The 21296-nt window shown below is 45.8% G+C and overlaps 1 protein-coding gene across 1 annotated transcript in view; it reads left to right on the top strand.

Annotated features, from left to right (window-relative positions):
* Positions 1-21296, top strand: part of LOC146829668 (tumor necrosis factor ligand superfamily member 13B-like) — a 234290-nt gene that overhangs the window by 63524 nt on the left and 149470 nt on the right. Inside the window, exon 3 of the mRNA XM_085608339.1 lies at positions 2032-2088. Coding sequence (XP_085464465.1) covers positions 2032-2088 — 57 coding nt within the window. The remainder of the gene's footprint in view (positions 1-2031; positions 2089-21296) is intronic.

Genomic DNA, 21296 nt, shown 5'->3' with positions numbered 1-21296 from the left:
AGCAAGCCTGGCTGAAGACGGCTGAAATGCCAGAAACCGGTCCTAGGAAGCTTGTTTCCGGTCCAGGGAAGGCATGGCTTGGCAGTTCGGGCTGGACTGTTCCCATGAGGCACAGGGTCAGACTGATTTGCATATGGCCATGTCTGAACTGGGGTGGCAGAGTGGGCTAAAGAACGGTGATGGATCAAACCCAGATCTGTTGACTGGGTGTGAGTGTTTGATTGGTTCTGATGCTCCGTCCATCACCACCCCCTTTTGTACCACTTTGTTCGCCATAAGTTGGCAGGGTATGCTCAGACGTGAGTCCCTTGCTCACTTTGCCACTGGATTCAAGCAAGCCTGGCTGAAGACGGCTGAAATGCCAGAAACCGGTCCTAGGAAGCTTGTTTCCGGTCCAGGGAAGGTATGGCTTGGCAGTTCGGGCTGGACTGTTCCCATGAGGCACAGGGTCAGACTGATTTGCATATGGCCATATCTGAGCTGGGGTGGCAGAGTGGGCTAAAGAACGGTGATGGATCAAACCGAGATCTGTTGACTGGGTGTGAGTGTTTGATTGGTTCTGATGCTCCGTCCATCACCACCCCCTTTTGTACCGCTTTGTTCGCCATAAGTTGGCAGGGTATGCTCAGACGTGAGTCCCTTGCTCACTTTGCCACTGGATTCAAGCAAGCCTGGCTGAAGACAGCTGAAATGCCAGAAAACGGTCCTGGAAGATTGTTTTCGGTCCGGGGAAGGCATGGCTTGGCAGTTCAAGCTGGACTGTTCCCATGAGGCACAGGGTCAGACTGATTTGCATATGGCCATGTCTGAACTGGGGTGGCAGAGTGGGCTAAAGAACGGTGATGGATCAAACCCAGATCTGTTGACTGGGTGTGAGTGTTTGATTGGTTCTGATGCTCCGTCCATCACCACCCCCTTTTGTACCGCTTTGTTTGCCATAAGTTGGCAGGGTATGCTCAGACGTGAGTCCCTTGCTCACTTTGCCTCTGGATTCAAGCAAGCCTGTCTGAAGACGGCTGAAATGCCAGAAACCGGTCCTAGGAAGCTTGTTTCCGGTCCAGGGAAGGCATGGCTTGGCAGTTCGGGCTGGACTGTTCCCATGAGGCACATGGTCAGACTGATTTGCATATGGCCATGTCTGAACTGGGGTGGCAGAGTGGGCTAAAGAACGGTGATGGATCAAACCCACATCTGTTGACTGGGTGTGAGTGTTTGAGTGGTTCTGATGCTCCGTCCATCACCACCCCCTTTTGTACCGCTTTGTTCGCCATAAGTTGGCAGGGTATGCTCAGACGTGAGACCCTTGCTCACTTTGCCTCTGGATTCAAGCAAGCCTGGCTGAAGACGGCTGAAATGCCAGAAACCGGTCCTAGGAAGCTTGTTTCGGGTCCAGGGTAGGCATGGCTTGGCAGTTCGGGCTGGACTGTTCCCATGAGGCACAGGGTCAGACTGATTTGCATATGGCCATGTCTGAACTGGGGTGCAGAGTGGGCTAAAGAACGGTGATGGATCAAACCGAGATCTGTTGACTGGGTGTGAGTGTTTGATTGGTTCTGATGCTCCGTCCATCACCACCCCCTTTTGTACCCCTAATTATTACTAGGCAGATGCGACCGCTACGGGGGGCGGGTGAGTGTGTATAATCCCCAAGGATATTCAAGATACTCTGCTGTCGAGCTATGAATGATACATCTATGTATATATATATATATATATATATATATATATATATTAACATCCTGATATTGTAGCGAGACATACAAAAATTCAGAATACTAATTAAAATGCTCTTCTTCCTACCTACTCTCCTGTGGTCTGTTCCACGCCATAGAGAAGCTAACAAATACATTTTAAAATGGTCTTGCTATGTTTCACAGCACATGGTACGCAGGTTACATTGGATTTAAATGGTATCTACAAAGGTCATTTATTTTCCAGTTAGCAAGTGGAAGCTGACTGCCTGTAGCTGTTGCAGGACCTCTCTTGCCTCTTGGTTTCTGTTTTCTGTAATATCTCTTCTTGGTGTTGCAGGTCAGCAGTCCTTCATCCAGCTGGTCCCTGCGAAGAGCCAGCCCCTCCTGCAGCAAGGTACCCGTATTCGTGGCCACTTGGCATGTCTGCCACCCTCCTCTTCTCTTAAGATGCATCTCCTCATTCTTTTGTTGTTTGGGATTCCTGGGCACAAGGTTTTATTAAAATGTACCCCCCCTACCTCCCCCGCTTATATTCCCAAATGATTGGAGATTCCAGATGAAAGTATACAAAGACAAGTTGCAAAAGTTTAATAATTGATTAAAACATTTTTTTAAATTAACAATGTAATAATTTTTGCAGTGTAAAACCAAGTTTAGAGTACTAGTGAAGCATGAAACAGTAGACGCATTTCTAACATACCGCAGGAAATATGAATTCCAACATGTGTTCATGACACATGATTACTTCACACTGTGTTTGAGTGGTTAAGAGGGGGGATTTGGCAATTTGGATCCATCAAGATTGCTCAGCGGTGTCTCAATGTATTCTCACACCCTACGCGACATAGATGTTTTGCACACCACCCTTTGTTTAGCACCCATGTAGCCATACCCCGGTTCAATGAGTTGATGAGTGACTGCACTAAGAAGAGAGTGCCATAGGCGGATGATGGTATGGAGGTTTGCGTTACTTGGTATTGGAAATCTGAGACTGGGTGATGCCAGAAACCTTGCAGTAGGAACGAGCCCCACCATGCCTACTGCTCTACCTTCAAACCTATAGCAAAGGTGTAGGAGCTTATAAACCAAAACACATTTTAGAGCCATTGTGTCTCTATTATTCCTCCTCCAAGCGCAAACTGAGGGCTAATCTGGAACCCCGTAAAGGTATTCATGCAGACTCAAAGGAAGTCTTAAGAAAAGAAGAGCAGTCTATTACCTATAAGATAGTCAATCAATCAGGGAATTGTGAAGAGCGCTACTCACCCGTGAGGGTCTCTAGGCCCTGGGGGTGTTGGTGAGTGGGTGAGTCAGTGACTTCAAGCCTAAGTGTGAACTTCATCTTCATCTAACTTGAGGCATTGGACTCTTAAGTGTTAACTATTGAACTTACCTTTACTAAATGTTAATGGAATACTCAAGCTGGCCTATCTAAGTGGAGTGCAGAAACAGTTCAGTCTACGACTGACCACTATACCACTGTGAGTGGCTGGAAATCCCTAGAAAATGAGGGTCCGCAATACGAGTGTCCGGTGCTAAAAGGACTTCAGTGAGGAAGTGTGCACTTAAAGGTGCCCAATGGATAAATACAACTATGCTGCTGTAGCTAAAATGTTGCTGGGGTTTATATTTGGAGTTGGGTTCTCTGGGACTTGGAGCTCTGACAAAAGGAACAACTTCCATGATTTCACCTCCATAATTTGCTTTGGGGTGAAAGTCAAATACCAGTACTGCACCTCATACCACCCCACCCTAGACCATTGGGCTGGTGGAACATTTTAATAAAAATATGAAAATCAAGCCCTTGCGATAATTTGAGTGGACAATTGAGCTCCAGCTTGTTCATGCTGCCGTGGTCCCAATCTTTGGTAATGGAGACTTAAAAATGACACCTGAGATCTTTATAAAATTGCTTGGAACTCTATGCTGGGCCTCAGGAGAAACATGGAACAGATAATGCACAAGGCAGTGGATAACTACCAGGTCACTCTAGAACAGCTGAAACAATGGTAGTTTTAGAAAAGCAACTATTACTGCTTAACAGTAGCAGAGACGGCAGGGCCACTGATGCATTTGCAGTGGTGCCCAACCAGATGTCGGAAGGTTTCACAGGCTGGTCTGGCAGTAAAAGAGCAGCAGACTAGTCAACAGATAATCATTCAGCATGAAGTGGAGGGCAACTTCACCTTCGCCCCAGTCAAGCCCAGTGCACTTCAAAGAGGCAATGAAACAAGTGATTTCCAAACGCAGCGATTTCTCCAGGGTTCAGGTTCAGCAATTTCCACGCCCTCAGCAATGACACGTCCTCAGCCCCGTCGTCCAGATTCCATCTCCTCTCATTGCCTGATCCTTAATAGGGTTGTGCAATGAGAGAAGAAGGATCTGGTAGGGATGTAGAGTGCAAGACACCCACTGCTGCCTTCATGTATTCTTCCTCTCACTACTGTCTGCCTCTTTCCTCCCACTGTCTCCATCTCAGCCTTGCCTAAACTCTGAGCCCAGACCTTTTCTACGTGAGGTCTACCCTCAGGGCTCAAGGGGCAGAGATCTGCAGCCTATTGCTCCTTGTCTCTTGAGCCCTGAGAAGCCCAAGCACCACATAGCTGATAGGTCATGGGATGTAGCGCCCTCTTCTCCCCTACACAGCCCAAATGGCCCCTCCCCATCTCACTGCCCACCAGTAATGGCACTTGCATGAATACCTTATGGGTAGAGAGAATCACTGAGCTACCCGCCAGATACTTTAGAAGAGGGTTGGGGGTCAGAGTTTGTGTGAATGTTTGGAGTGTATGAATTTGTGCACCTGTTAATGAGCATGTTCTTGTGTACTGTATTGTATTGTATTGTACTGTAGCATTTATATAGTGCTTCATACCCTATTATGTGACAAAGAATCACAATTTCAGAGATAGAACACTCTACGTCATGGGGGATGTGCATGGTTGGCAGAGTCTGTATTTGTTGTGGACTTATATTGGAAGCGTTTTGAGGTCAACAGTGACCAGAGAGGTGTTCTTATCTTTTCATGGGGTATCAGTGTAAAAGTGGAGATGTAGGAGGCAGACATGCCATTAGCTTGCGGTTTACAGTTTACTCTGCAGGGCCTGTGTTAATGTTTCGTGGTTTCTGATGTGGTCAAGGCAGGAATCTACTTAGTCTAGTTCTAGGTAGTCCATTCCGGGAGGGTCAGTGGAACTAAAATATATAGGCAACTGCACACCACCAACCTCCCCAGAGGGATGGGTGTGTGTTGTGTGTACACGAAAAAAGGATGTAATCGTAGAAGGCCTTGTAATGGATATGGAAACAGGCATGGCTCAGATGCTGTCAAATGAGAAAAATAATGCCACGTGGTCAAGATTGGGTGTTTGTGACATGATTATTAGCCTTGCACCTTTTTGTATGCAGGGATACTTTCTACTGCTGTGCAAATATACCTCCTGAGTGAAGAAAGAAGGGAGAAGAAATGCAGTCATTGATGCCAACCTAAGCAAAAGCTACACCTTCTTTAAAAGGTCCATATTTCACCTACTCCTGCTAGGTAGAAAGATCAAAATTTACAGCCAGGATTTGCAGTCCAGTCTCCTTTAATGCTCCTGGAAGCTCACAAAGGCTCAAAAGGCGAACAAGCAACTGTCGGGCAAGTTCTAGTCAAATCATGACTTGGACGCTAGCCACACCTGCACATGTGAGGGTAAAGATGAAGTGCTCGCCGACAGCACATGACCGAATCAAATCGCCAAGTGTTACCCTTAGGTCATCAGCCCTCCCTGCGTGCCCAAAACCTTTTCTTAAAAACCTGTGAACCTTGCTCTTTCCAGTTTTACATGAGGAGCCATCATCTTGCCCTTCTAGAATTTCCTTCCAGACAACTTCCACTTGTATTTTTAGTAGGGAATTGTGGGAAAGTGGGTTTCTGTTGCAGTGACCCCCCCACACTTTTTGCCAGACTGTGTTGAAAACTAAAATGGCGATATGATTAAGCATTTACTAAAGACATGAATTCTCCTTCCTTAGAAAATGTTTGTCTTATGTTGACTAATGTCTGGACTCCATTTTGTATTGTCATGTCTCCACGTGCTTCGCACGAGAGGAGTCCTACCTTCTCGCTAGTTGCTCTTGTAATCTGCCTAGTAACAGTCTATAAATAGCTCCTTTGTCCGTCTGGCGCATGCCCAGCCTTGACCACATCTGTTATCAGTTAGTCCTTGCTTGACCATGTTTTCGCGGGCTCAGGACATCGCTGTCTCCGCCCACATATTGATTCTGTATCGAAAATGTCCATAAAAGGTAAAGAACTTTGCCTCATGTTGTATCCACCCACTTATGAGCCCCTCTGTTGTGTATAAAAGGGGACCGCGTACGCAAGTTCTTTGTGCTACTCTATGCAATACTGAAGAGTGTTGTATAGGTTGTAGGACCACCCTTAAGGGTTAATAAACTTTGTCTTTGTATTTGCAGCTTCCGTGCCAACTTCCTTCTAACTTTTGTTACAGGAGAGCGAACCCTTGTATTCTGCGGGCCTAGCTGGGGCCTGTATTCTTCAATTGGCGCCCGTCACGTGGGGCTCATCGGCGACTCGGATGCTCGAAGGACTGGTCGTGACGAAGGTGAGGAATTGGCCGGGGATGTGATCACTGCCAACGGCATTTTTAGTCCTGGCATCCCGAGGTTTCTTCCTTCCCTTCCGAACTGACCTTCTGGGTGGCGCCGGTCCTCGACTGAGACCTCTTCTGTCGGTTTGCCGCGACAGCCGTTTGGGCGAATTTTGGAACTTGGCAGTTGGAATCTGGACGCTCTTGATTGGTAAGAACCGTTGTACGGTACTTGCTCCGAGTTTTGAAGCCTGGGTTTGCCTATTTGAGTTTGATTTGTGATGACCGGTCATATTTTGTATTGATTACTGTGAGAATATATGCGTTGCAACACATATAGGCAGGTAATGTGGAGATATTTCTCCGGAGTTGTGTAAATCTGAACGGCACAAAGTTTAAGTGCCACTTTTTGATAATACTGCATATTTTGCATTATTTTTGAGCATGCCTGCTTTTAGCGCACTCCGTAAGTGGTGCTGCTGTTTTGGAAACCGGTTAAATCTCGAAGAATCTGCTCCAGCCCCCCCAGAGGGGACTCCTAATAGGATATGTATGTGAAGCATGGTCTTTCCTCTATAATGTACAGCACAGTGTGGAGGAAATACACCAAAAAGGATCCTGAGTTGCGATGGCCTTTGTATGGATCGTTTGATATGCGTAAGATTGAGAATGTGGAACAGTGTATGTGTAAGCGGCGTGCTCGGCAAGACATGTTTGAATGTGTACGGTTATGGGTGAAGGAAGTGCGTGAACGAGAGAAACGTGAGAAAGCGCTGTTTGATAAAGAGCAACGGAAAAATGATCATATGAGAGCGCAGGAAGCGAAGCGTCGGGAAGAAAGAGAACTGGCGGAGAGACGAGAGAAAGAGCGTAGGTTGCAAGTTTCGGGTCAATATGCTGTCCGCCAGCCACTTTATCCTGTCCTTACTAATCTTGAAGATGATTTTTATTTATTAGATCGCTCTCCGCCCCCTTATGTTGGCGCGTCCGCCCCAAGATCGCAGGATTCTGGATCGGTTTCGGATAAGGTAGACACGCGGTCCCATGTTATCAACTGAGCGTATGGGTGAGCTTCGGAAAATTTCTCTTCGTGCGCTTAAGGGCAAGCTATCTCTTTCTGAATTATTGGAATCTTTGGAACATTGGCGGGATAAAGAGCAGCTGTATTTTCTTGAAACCTTTTCTCATGACATGATTACTGGCTTTCGGAAATATTCTGATGTTTTCGAGCCTGATGCTGTCGTTTTAGATGCTAAAGCATTACGTAACGGTACTTTTTCTCCCTCTAAGGTACCCGATGCGGTTCGACGGTTGTTTGCATTGCGGGACGCGGCGTTTGAACTTCAAGAGAAAGCGCGTCTAAAGGCAGGGGAGAAGGAGCAATCGGATCCACGTACCGGCGGCGACCAATCACCTACCTCCCATTCAGATAAGAGTGAACTAGTGCATGCTAAACCTATGCGAGAGGCGGCACCTTTGTATGTTCCTCCTAAAGGAGCAGGAACTAGTTCAGACATGTCTTCCCCTGATGCTAGGGGATATTTTGTGTATAATTGGGTCTATACTCCCTGGCAAAGGGCTGATGTTATGGCATTAAAGAATGCATTGCCTGACCCCTGCAAGAATCCAGCGGCCTTTTACGAAGAGGTTGAAGGGGCCTTGAATTCTTGTACTATGACCTTAGCAGATATAGATTTGTTCTTTGGGCTTATTTTACCACCGGATATGTGGCGATCTGTGCGGAAGGTGGATGATCACGCCGCTTTTAAGGCCAAATGGTCTGAGATTGAGGATGTGGATAGGGAAAGAAAACCCGCGCAAAACCACCCCAGCTTATTTTAGATCTTCCCACTGCTATTTTGACTAAATTGAAAACAATTATCCCCCCTAAAAAGATTGATTGGAATATGTTAGCCTCGTGTAAACAGAAGGTTGACGAATCAGTTTCAGACTTCTTTACACGTTTTGAGGAGACATTTCATGATTTCAGTGGTCAGTCACTTACGGATGATACGGGTCGACATCTCGTTGTCGATAAATAGGTGGCGAATTTATTACCGGGAATAGCAGCTCGTTTAAAAGCGAGTGAAAGTTCTTGGTCTACCTCGTCTCCAGCATCCCTCCTGACTATGGCTCAGTATTATGAGCGTCAGGAACAAGAAGCGAAGGGGCATGAGGAGAAGAAATCGAAAGATTTGAAAACTAAGGTGATGTTAGCACAAGTATATGGTCCGCCTCGTCGGGGTGTCGACAGAGGTAGAGGAGGATCCTATGGTCCCCCTTCCGTTCGGTCAGATGTTAATAGAAATCAATGTGCGTATTGTAAACAGTCGGGTCATTGGGCTAGAGATTGTCCGGTATTATATGCATCTCGTCAGGGACGTGGTCAGGGACCACCGGGAGGTAGAGGGGGCTTTTCAAATTTCAGAGGGCATTCCAATGATCGTGCTCGATTTGACTCTAACGTGCAGCAACGAGATAGACCTAATGTATTTGATCGACAAAATCAGTATCAAATGTCTGGGAATGACCGCCCTGGGTACTATGATTCGCAGCATGCATAGGATTGCGTTGGATGGGGGTTGGAATCAGTTGAAGTACCGGTTGATCAGAAGGGTCCTTATGTTTCAGCAAGCGTTTTGGGCTCTACTGATCGGTTCCTAGTTGATACCGGAGCTACTCGCAGTGCACTGTCCAAACAATTGGTTCCGAGGGCTCCCCCATCTGGCTTAATGGTTACGTCGGTAGGGTTTGATGGTACACTCGCCCGCAGCCCTCTTTCTCGACCCCTTGCCTTCCATGTTGATCACTTTTCTGCACCCTGTCCGTTTTTGCTCGCTCCGAACACGCCCGACAACATTATGGGTCTTGATATGCTTAAGCACTTTAGGGCTACGATCCGCTGCTCCCCTACTGGAGTGCGTGTGATCTTAAATGATAATCACCCCCCTGACAGACCGGATGTGTGTGGTTGCGGAGGATACTGCATTAGCTTTCCTCCCTCATTCTTTGTGGGCCACTTCGGATACTGATGTGGGACAGATGGTGATTCCGCCTGTCCACATTAGTGTCCAGGAGGGTGCGGTGTTACCTCACCTCCCCCAGTATCGCATTTCCCAGGAGGGGGAGGAGGCACTTATACAGATTGTGCAGGATTTGATTAAGGTGGGAGTAGTGGAGGAAGTTCCCTATAATGTTTGCAACAGTCCTATTTTACCGATTTTGAAGAAAGATACTGATACCAGGGTTTATCGTTTTATTATTGACTTAAGAGAAGTGAATAAGATAGTGATACCTCAGTATCCAGTGGTTTCTGATATCACGACGTTACTCACTTTGGTCCCGCCAACGGCGACCACGTTTTCAGTCATTGATTTGAAAAATGCTTTCTTTTCGATTCCTATTCATCCTGATAGCCGATATCTTTTCGGTTTCACTTTGAATAATAGGTCTTATAGATTTTGCAGAGTCCCTCAGGGTTATACAGAAAGCCCTAGTATTTATAGTCAAGCATTGAAAAGGCAATTGGATTCTTTTGTTCTGCCTGAGGGTGTCGCCCTCATACAATATGTCGATGACATCTTGTTGGCGGCTGACACTCCTGAGTTGTGTGAGAAGACTACGTTATCTTTGCTTTCCTTTTTGGCATCTCACAATCACAAAGTGTCGAGGAAGAAATTGCAATTCTGTAGACCAAAGGTGACTTATTTGGGTCACCTTTTGTCTAAGGAGAGGCGTGCACTCACACCAGATCGTATTCAAGCAATTTTGGACACGCCAGTACCTTCCACACAGAAGGATGTGCGTGCATTTTTGGGTCTTGCCTCTTTCTGTAGGCAATGGATATTGGGGTTCTCACACATAGCTAAGCCATTGTTAGCACTTTTGACAAAAGACACTCTGATTCCTCTTCCCTTGTCAAATGAGTGTGAAATTGCTTTCCAGCAATTACGCCAAGCCCTTTGTTCAGCACCAGTGTTAGGTACCCCTGATTATACGAAGCCCTTTTCACTGTATGTGCATGAGAAAGATGGATGCACATTATCAGTTTTAGTGCAGATGCACGGCGACAAGCAGCGCCCTTGTGCATATTTTTCGGCTGTACTTGATCCTGTTGCCCGAGCATTACCAGGGTGTTTTCGCTCGGTTGCGGCGACAGCTGTGTCAATACGCCAAAGCGAGGGAATTGTGTTATCTCACAAGCTGTTAGTATTAGTTCCCCATGCTGTGGATGCCCTGCTTAATCAGACAAAGACGCAGCATTTGACCAGTGCTCGTTTAACGGGGTATGAGTTGACGCTTTTGGCTCCTCATATTACGTTAAAGAGTTGTGCAACGTTAAATCCAGCCACATTGTTGCCGTTCCCGGAAACTCAGTCTGAAGCACGGAAAGCACATGATTGTATTCTTGTGACTGAGGAACAGACAAAGGGTCGTATTGATCTCCAGGATACGCCCTTTACAGATGTAGATGGAGAACTGTGGGTGGACGGATCATGCCTGAAGCTACCAGATGGTACGGCTTCAGCAGCGTATGCAATTACCACATTACAAACAATAGTGGAGACAGCACGCATACCGCAGAAATCGGCTCAAGCAGCGGAACTGATAGCATTAACACGAGCATGTGAGCTCAGTGCAGGATTGTGTGTGAATGTTTATACAGATAGCCGCTATGCCTTCGGAGTAGCGCACGATTTCGGCCTACTCTGGAAGGAGAGAGGGTTTCTAACGTCAAATGGAACCCAGATAATGTATGGGGAGTTAGTTCACAACCTTTTGACTGCATTAACATATCCAAAGAAGATTGCTATAGTTAAATGTAGTGCCCATAAGAAGGTGGTTGATAAAGTGGGAGAAGGGAATGCTTTAGCAGACCGGGTGGCACGAGAGACTGCGATGCAGCCTGGTGCTACTGCAATGTATGTTGTGAAATCGCAGACAGAGAAATGTCATGATGCCAGGAGAGAAGTGTTGGAGATACAGAGGACCGCTTCCGATAAGGAACGGGAGCAATGGTCCAATGATGGAGAATTAGATGATGAAGGGTGTTGGAGAAGTAAGCAGATGGATAAATGGAAGTTACCCACAGCCTTCGTACAACCTATGGTTCAGATGGCACATGGACTAGCGCATGTCGGAGCTTCCGCAATTGTCAAATTACTCACACGAGTTTGGGAGCATCCGGAGATCGCTAGTACGGCAAAAAGGGTAGTGCAGACCTGTATGATTTGCCTAAGGTACAACCCAGGAAAGGGTACACGAACTCCAGCAGGAGGATTTGCAACACCTACTGCACCCTTCGAGGTTTTGCAGATGGATTATATTCAGCTTGAGCGCTGTAACAATCTGAAGTATGTTCTAGTAGTGGTTTGTGCCTTCAGTAAATGGGTGGAGGCATACCCTACGAAAGACAATACGGCAATGACTACAGCCAAGATGCTATTGAAGGAGTTTTTCCCTCGATATGGTGTTTGCAGACTGTTGTGGAGTGATAACGGACCTCATTTTATAGCAGATGTTATCAAGTATGTCCTGAAAGGCCTAGGCATTACTCAGAAGTTCCATGCAGTGTTTCACCCACAGTCTGCGGGACTGGTTGAGAAATATAACGGTACTCTGAAGCTTAAGATTGCGAAGATCCAAGCTTCGACTTCTTTGACTTGGCCAGATGCTTTACCACTGGCATTATTGTCAATTAGATCGATACCGCATTCTCGGACCGGTCTCACACCCTACGAGATTGTGTTTGGACGCCCAATGAATATTTGGGGTCCACCAAAACCGCAGTTAGTGTATGATGTACCTTGTGTAATGATGAGTGATTATCTGGCACAGTTAACGGATAATTTGGTTTCTATTCATCAACAGGTTCGAGAAGCGCTCCCTGATCGGTCCACAGGTGAAGGTCATAACCTCCGACCTGGCGATCAGGTTATGATAAAGGTATTCGAAAGGACGAACAGTCTGGAACCGAGATGGGTTGGTCCTGAGCAAGTCTTGCTCGCAACGAGGACAGCTGTGCGAGTTTACAATCGGAAGAACTGGATCCACTCCTTGCACTGTCGTAAAGTGCCGCCTGGATTGGTGGACCCTGCTGTGCTGACCGACCATCGAGAAATCCTGACTGCGGAGAAAGGCCGTGCTGTGGAACCGAACGACACTGAGGAGCTCTTCCCGGACCAAGCGATCCCTGGAGGAGGGAGATATCATCTTCGACGAGAAAGTGATTTTTCTTTGTCTGTACCCAGATACGTTGTCAGAACGGCCCTTAGGTCAGTGAAACGGAGAGCCAATGAGGCAAGGGGGGGGGGATCAGCCCTGCATTAGTGTAGTGACACCCGTCTTGGCCCGCTGGTGAAGAAATCAACGGCTGCCTAAGGGGAAGAGTTCTGACAACTTTTAGTTTCAGGAAGATATTGACTTTTTACTGCAAGATGGAAAAGAAGAAGATTCTTTGAGCGACAAGCTTTATCATCATTGTAGCTATTGTTGGTATAACCACATGGTTTGTTGAGGATGTGACTCCTGCCCGTAAGTTGCTTGTTTTGACTACTCCAGTGCCTGAGGAGCACTACTTTTATACCCTTCCGTATCAAGAATTGAAGCATCGTCAGTCTTACTTGAATAACACTTTTATCCAGATGTTGCATCATACTCATGTTGCTACGAATGCCACGAATTGTTGGATATGTGGTATGATGCCAGCTCATCAGAAGAAAGGAGGAACACCATTCATACCTCTTCCTTTCTCTCATAATGGCTCTTGTAGAGCATGGTACACTTTGCTTTTTGCCACACGGAAACCCACAGTGGGACGATTACTTTTCAGACTTAATAGGGAATGTCATCAAGATAAAGATGGCTATCCACAAGCGAATGGGACAATATGGGAATGGGAAGAATATCGACCAGACAATGAATCGATCCCCTACATCTTCACGAACACCAGAGACATTATTGGGAATGAACAATTTGAGATTCAAGTGGCACAAGCTCAAGCGGACCTGTGTGTCCAGAGTGTGGGTTATATTCCTGTTGGTGTTAGTGATTGCATTATTGAATTGAATATAGATGGGCTAAATAATAGTACTTTCTTAGCCTCCCATAATACATACTTCGTATGTGGGAATAAGGGTTATTATCGCTTACCAGCCGGCTGGTCCGGAGTATGTTATGTAGCGTTCTTATTACCTCCTGTATTCTTAGCACCCGCATCCTATCACAAAGATTTGAAGTTGTTGAATAATGTGACCGTAAATAGGTATAAACGTACTCTTATCTATTGATGATGTTGATCAAACTGATACTAGCCTACAGCAGTATGTTGATTTTAACTTAGGATTGTTTTTCTTTGTTGGAGCTGCCCTAAATAGTAGGAAGGTTCGAAGGTTGACAAGAGTCGTAGAGGCTGTGATGAATCAAACCGCTGCTGCTCTTGGGAATCTTACGGAAGAACTACAAATTACTAGAATCGTTGCATTACAGAATCGTATGGTATTAGATGTTATGTTAGCTGATAGAGGTGGAGCATGTAAAATTATCGGAAGAAGTTGCTGTGTGTTTATTCCTGATCATACGCCATCAGTTTACAACGCTATCAATAAATTGCATAAAATCGCAGCTGAGATTCATACAGAAAATGGTACTTGGACCTTTTCTGGATGGTTCTGGGCATTGATCACTACATGGGGATGGAAGGTTTTAACTGGTCTCTGTATTATTGTAGCAGTCCTGTTTTCCTGTTGCATCTGTGTCCAGTGTGGTCCTTTACTTTGTTCTCTATGTGTGTCATTTTGTATTCCTGATAAGAAAGCTATTGCCAATGTCACCCATCAGAAATATTTAACCAAAGAGGTGGAAGAGATGATGAAAATTGACATCTATGATGATTATCCTAATAAGCCGAATGTCTTCAGTAAATGCTGAAAGGGTCGTCTGTTGAAAACTAAAATGGCGATATGATTAAGCATTTACTAAAGACATGAATTCTCCTTCCTTAGAAAATGTTTGTCTTATGTTGACTAATGTCTGGACTCCATTTTGTATTGTCATGTCTCCACGTGCTTCGCACGAGAGGAGTCCTACCTTCTCGCTAGTTGCTCTTGTAATCTGCCTAGTAACAGTCTATAAATAGCTCCTTTGTCCGTCTGGCGCATGCCCAGCCTTGACCACATCTGTTATCAGTTAGTCCTTGCTTGACCATGTTTTCGCGGGCTCAGGACATCGCTGTCTCCGCCCACATATTGATTCTGTATCGAAAATGTCCATAAAAGGTAAAGAACTTTGCCTCATGTTGTATCCACCCACTTATGAGCCCCTCTGTTGTGTATAAAAGGGGACCGCGTACGCAAGTTCTTTGTGCTACTCTATGCAATACTGAAGAGTGTTGTATAGGTTGTAGGACCACCCTTAAGGGTTAATAAACTTTGTCTTTGTATTTGCAGCTTCCGTGCCAACTTCCTTCTAACTTTTGTTACAGGAGAGCGAACCCTTGTATTCTGCGGGCCTAGCTGGGGCCTGTATTCTTCAACTGCTGATGCACTTTTACTTGATGTGCCCTGGGTCCCTGCCAATCAGGTTCCCAGGGCCTGTGTTCTTTCCCCAAAACTAACCCAATTGGCATCTCTGGCCACAGGTCAGCCCCTGGTAAATGGTACCACAGGTACCCAGGGCACTGTGACCAGGGAAGACCTCTAAAGGCTGCAGCACTTATTGTGCCACCCCTTAGAGGCCCTGTACCTTTACACACACACACACTGCCTTTGCAGGTTGCGTGTTTTGGTACAGAACAAAGTGAAGAGTCGACATGGCACACATCCCTGTGTGCCATGCCTACAACCCTCTGCCCTGGCATGGATCAGTCACCCCTCTAGCTAGGTGCCCTATGCCAGTGGTGAAGGTACAGGTGTGTGAGCTCTGTACCCCGAGAGTGTCTAAATCCATTCTTAGACACTGTAAATGCAGTGCTGCCATTAGGAGTATATGGTGCTGGGAGCTTGTCATTGCGAACTCCACAGCACCATATTGGCTACACTGAAAACTGAGAAGTTTGGTATCAAACTTCTCAGCACATTAAACCCACACTGATGCCAGTGTGGGATTTAATGAAAAATGGACCCAGAGGGCATCTTAGAGATGCCCCCTGAAAAACGACCCACTTCTAGTGTCCCAACTGAGTGGCTGCTTAGGCTGCCACCAACAGACATGTTTCTGGACCCCTGGGTCGAGAGCCTGCTGCTCTTGGGGGCCTGAAACAATGCACAGCCTGGGACGAGGTGCTAAGCCTCCTCCCCCAGGATGGGAAGGGTTCACGAAGGGGAAGCTTCAAAGGCATACCGCCTTTGCAGATTCTCCAGAACCTTTGCTGCTTTTAGCAACTGGTTCCCACTGGTTCTCCCCCCACTTTGGGTGGGAGAATCAGCGTGAAAACCTAGTGAGGGAGAGAGGTGTGTTCACCTCTGCCAACTCCACCCCTCAGGTGGGGGAGACGAGGTAAAGCACAACTTCAAGTCCCTGCCATCTTGAGGATGGGGGACCCAACCAACCAGGGACAGGCTCCTGCCCCCCTCCCACTGGAAAGGGGCAGAATAGGGGGTGCACGCACCCCAGGGAAGGGATCCATTGGTCCCTGCCCTTTACCTACCTGTAACGCCCCTAAATCTAGTATTTAGGGGGCACCCTGAACCTTGCTTCCTAAGATTCCCGCAACCTACGAAGAAGGACGAAAGAAGACGCCCAGCAGAGAAGACTGCAGAGAACAACTGACTTGGCCCCAGCCCTACCGGCCCGTCTGCAGTTTCCCCCGGTCCTGTGCCAAAAGTCGCCTTCTCCTGCAGTCAGCGACCTCCAGAACCCCTGGGAGGTCTAGCTGCCTTCAACAAAGACCGGATCTCCTGTGAACAGCAGCTCTGTTCAAAAGAAACTCCAAAGCAAAACTCGTAGGAGGACAAAGAATCTTGACGCCTGGAAACACCACTGCACCTGTCGCCTATGGCCCGAGTTTGAGTGGCCCACTGGTTCCAGCGAGGTCCCCCAGTGCTCCAGCGTCCGAGTCCACTGTGGGTTGACCCCTCCAGGACTCCCCAACGTCGCCTGCAGCCTCTCCAAGGAGACCCCCACAACCGCGAGTGGCCCGGTATGGTGAAATCCGACCTCAAAAGACACCCCGGCATCCAGCCGACCTGAAGAAAAGAACCCAAGGTGCACCTACGTCCCCGATCCCTCCAACTTACCTGCCCAGCTGTTGGTTCCTCCCAGGAAATCTTCATGGACCGAGCCTGCAGCTCAAAAACCAAAACCGAAAATCTCCATTGAAAACAACAGGGCACCCAACGCCAAAACAGGACTCTGCACCCCATTTGCCCTGAGCTAAAGTCTAGGAGCTTTGCCCCCAAAGCCGTGTGGCCTGCTAGCATTACATTGGGCCTCAACACTCTGCACCCAGCCGCCCCAATGCCGCTGAGGGTGTAACAAAAGTGCATCACTGAACATGGGGGACCCCTGAGTCCACCCCCAGAACTTGAACTCCCACTGTCGATAACTTACCTGTGAACCGATAACTACTTTTCCTCCAGAGGATAACATTGACCAATTTTGTTCCAAAATGTTTTTTAGTGTGAAGTTTAAAAATCTAAAAGTATTCTTTAAAAATCGGACAAATAACCAAAACGTATTTACTTACCTGTTTGCAGGAAATCTCCCAGTGCTTAATCCAGGTATCCAGCACTGAGTAAGAAAAGTAACGTAAAAAGTAACTTACTGAAAAAGCCTATTAATTTCAATGCACTTTATTTTCTTGAAAAAGTTTCGAAGTGTGGAATTTTGAAATATAAAGATATTCTTTAAAAATCGCCCAAATAACCAAAACGTAATTACTTACCTGTTTGCAGGAAATGTCCCAGTGCTGAATCCAGGTATCCAGCACTGAGTAAGAAAAGTACAGTGAATAATAACTTACCTGCAATTTACTGAAAAAGCCTATTCATTTCAATGTACTGTATTTGCTAAGTGTTGCATACTACTGCTCCCCTATAAATCAAACAAAGTACAATTTCTATTGCATTTTCAAACTGTTCGACATTCAGTAACTTATTACTGTAAAGTATTCAATGCTTACCTGTGCCAGGCTTGCTTGGTTCTAAAATAAAACACAGTATATTTTTTATACAAAACCATTGGCCTAGAGTTCAGACTCTGAGTGTGTGAATTCATTTGCTGACTGAGTGTGTACATGAAATGTTTAACACTGTCCTCTGATACTGCCTTACTGCTCGACCAAGCTACCACAAATAGAGAGTAAGGTTCTATCTAACTTTATCCTCTGCCTACCTTTGGATTCACCTGGACCCTATACACACTACCTCATTTTGGTGTAGTATATATAGAGCCAGTTTCTTACAGGAATGACATTTCAGGGTTAAAAAGAAGACTTGCCCTGCTTCTATTGGTTCAGCTAGGAGAGCATCATGAGGAGTTGTCCACTTCGCCCTATCCAAATGGCCTTGAAGGCATCAGGGCACAAACAAATGCTGTCAGTGCTTGAGTAGGAGCTGAAGATGGCCCAGACTAGAGATGGAAAAGGAAGACTGTGTAAGGGTGGAAGAGCAGTACATTAGAGCCCGGACAGGAGACATTTGAGGATGACACCTGAAGCAGAGCAGGGGGAAAGGGTGCATCTGAAGGAGGAAAACAATACAAATGAAAAAAGGTGAGACAAATCGAACTGCAGCCCCTAAAAGGGGCTTCTAGGAACTCAGGCAACAGAACATGGTTGATCTAACCAGAGTAGTAGACTTGAGGTCACTAGAAGTACAAACACATGCTCTCTGAAAGTGTTGCCAAGAGCCTAAAGAACAGCTGCTCTGGAGGTGAGAATGATTGATTAGGGCAAGAAAGAGGTAGAGCAGTGGGTAGGGAGAAATGAATGGTGGAAACAGCAGAAACGAAGAGAAAGGGCACACCTGAAGCAGGGAAACAGTTCACATATTTGAAAGAAGTGCAGACAAATTGATCTATTGACCCTACAAAGGACTTCTATCAGCTTTAGCAGCAGAGCACAGTTAATCTAAACTGAGGAGCAGTCACTCCAACTTCTCCCAATGGTCTTGAAGTCAGCAGAGGTGCAAACCCATGCTCCCTCAGTGCATCGTCTGTTGTTAAGAGACTTCACTGAAGATGAGATCCAGGGTAGGGAGAAGGAGGACGGAGTCTGAGGTACAGTGAACCCTGGAGAGAAGGAAAGGTGGGGCTGGAGCCAGCAGAAGAAGAATTGACAGAAAGCACCTGAGGCCGTAACACAGTAGGCACACAGAAAGAAGGATACACAACTTGAGCTCCAGTCCCTAAAATAGGGTTCTAGCAGCTTCAACACCAGAGCTCATTTGTACTATATTGGATGCACCGTTTATATAGTGCTCCATAAAACTTGCGGGATGCCAAAGTATATTTATATTTTATTTTATATATATATTTGGATGGAAAGCATGGTACACTATGGAGAAGGGCTTGGGTAGCAGCGTGTTACACTTATGATCCCATATGGGAATCAGTTTGGTGGTGTAAGATGAGTGACTGAAGCGGTGTTTGATGGTGTAAAATGAGTGACTGGAGAGGTGTTTGGTGGTGTAAGATGAGTGACTGGAGCGGTGTTTGGTGGTGTCAGATGAGTGACTGGAGAGGTGTTTGGTGGTGTAAGATGAGTGACTGGAGAGGTTTTTGGTGGTGTAAGATGAGTGACTGGAGAGGTGTTTGGTAGTGTATGATGAGTGACTGGAGAGTTGTTTGGTGGTGTAAAATTAGTGACTCGAGAGGTGTTTGGTGGTGTAAGATGAGTGACTGGAGCGGTGTTTGGTGGTGTAAGATGAGTGACTGGAGAGTTGTTTGGCGGTGTAAGATGAGTGACTGGAGAGGTGTTTGGCGGTGTAAGATGAGTGACTGGAAAGGTGTTTGGTGGTGTAAGATGAGTGACTGGAGCGGTGTTTGGTGGTGTAAAAAGAGTGACGCAAGAGGTGTTCACAATGTGTTTTGGGGGCAGGTGCCTATTGATGTAATGGAGGTGGTGTCAGAGATAGATGCACAAAAGTAATTGGAATTAGAAGACGGTTGTAATCCTGCACTTGGGTGTGGTCCAGCTGTGAAATAGCAGGCCTCCTTGTGAACATTCTGGCTACCCTTGGCACGATGATGGCCCAACTGTGAGCGTGACACAGTGAGCGTTCTTGGCAACACTCTCCGGCACAGTGGATGCCCAGCCAATCTTCACATAAGGGCCATCTTTAACAACATGATTGTGGTGAAAACCTGGTGATGGAGGTAAATGGGCATGAAAGGCAGAATCTGTCCACTTGTCACTCTACTACTTGTGAACTCTTAGTGAACATTACCAGCTTTTGTTTGAGGAACAGTAAAGATCCAGCAATTATGAACTAAAATATTGTCTCGGAGGACTGAATTTACTTGTCCAAAACGCAGCTATTGTGTTTCATAATGAACGGCTGCATTTGCATCAAATTAACAAGCCGATGTTCCATAAAAATGGCCGCATTTCAGAAGTATACTTAAAGGTAATATGTGAGAGATAATCCATGGAATGCGTGGAAGGCCTGAGGGGACACACTGCTGTGGCTCGTTGCATGACGTGCCTGTGGGCATCCCGCCATCTTTCTAGTAAAACATTCTGTGCTGTCACTACTTCTGTCTGTGTCTGATCGGCTAATAGTGGAAAAGCCCGTCTGCGCTCTGATTTTGTTAGATGTGTGTAATTGAGCAACGGAATGACTGTGTGCGGATATAGGATTAGGCTCGTCGGGTACTGCGGTCTACGATATGTTATTATCAGATTTGTACAACATTTGATATCTAAACTCTGCCCTTGCCAAGTGGATTCTCAGTTATAACAGATAACATATGACTGTGAAGCTACTTGGAAAGGGTTGAATGGAAAATGACGTGAAGTAGGATTGTGATAAACGATAGGACACGTGACGTTTTATTATCAGATTTTTAACTGCAAATAGTACATTTTACTGTTTAGACAATTCAGAAAGCAGTGTCTGAACCTCAACTGCTTTGCTGTCATTTCTGCAGACTTCTTTGAAAGGTCACCCCCAATAACCCCAAGCAGAGGCATGCCTGCACACCTCATAGTTTCTGTAATATTTCAATATTGCCCCTGAGAATCTTTGGATTTTTAGTCAATTTCTATGAAAATTGTTCTTCAGAATTCACCATTTGCCACCTTTTCCCTCCAAAATGTTCTCACTGGTGGGACCTTCCTCGTCGCCTCAAATACCATGAAATAAACACAGTCTTGTCCCTCGAATGCGTTCAAGAAAGGTGTTAACACTCAATCGTATTTTATATATCCTATTTTATTTTATTAGTGTGATCTCATGGCAGTTAGACAAAAAAAATCTCACACCTCAAAGCACACCAATAAAAAGATTATATTCTAATACATTTATTAAATCAACAATAATACAACTGTTCACATGCCACTTGGTTTAACAAACGTAAACACATAAAACATGAAAGGGTAAATGCAATGCAAACCCCAACCCTGATGTCAGATGTAAAGATACTTTTACAACAAAGACCAAGCCCCAAGAATACTGAGTATGTACTATACAGGCAAATTTAGCAGCAAGGAAGAAAATAACTCATCAAAACAGATTGTGGAATACAAGCAAAGCGTGCAAAACTGCATTAAAATTCACACATAGATTTGTTTTTAAAAAATCATGAAGAGAAATGTTGCCTTCTAACAGCAAATAATGTGATACAGGTAACAACTGCCAGACTACATAAACATTCACACTCTTTAGATTTTAAGAGAAATAACCACAGAATAATTGCATACATCCCCATGATCCACACTGTTGTGCAAAAAGCAAATTGCATTATTTTGTAAGGGAACAGGTAAGCTTTCCGGCTACAGTGGATAGGAATTTTGCCAAAGCCCAGCATACTGCCATATTGTTACAGTGCAGGATTATTTTTATTAAGT

Source organism: Triturus cristatus, chromosome 5_2 (genome assembly GCF_964204655.1).
Source record: "Triturus cristatus chromosome 5_2, aTriCri1.1, whole genome shotgun sequence".
In the NCBI taxonomy this organism is placed as follows: Eukaryota; Metazoa; Chordata; class Amphibia; order Caudata; family Salamandridae; genus Triturus; species Triturus cristatus.
This window is presented reverse-complemented; position numbering and strand designations above follow the sequence as displayed.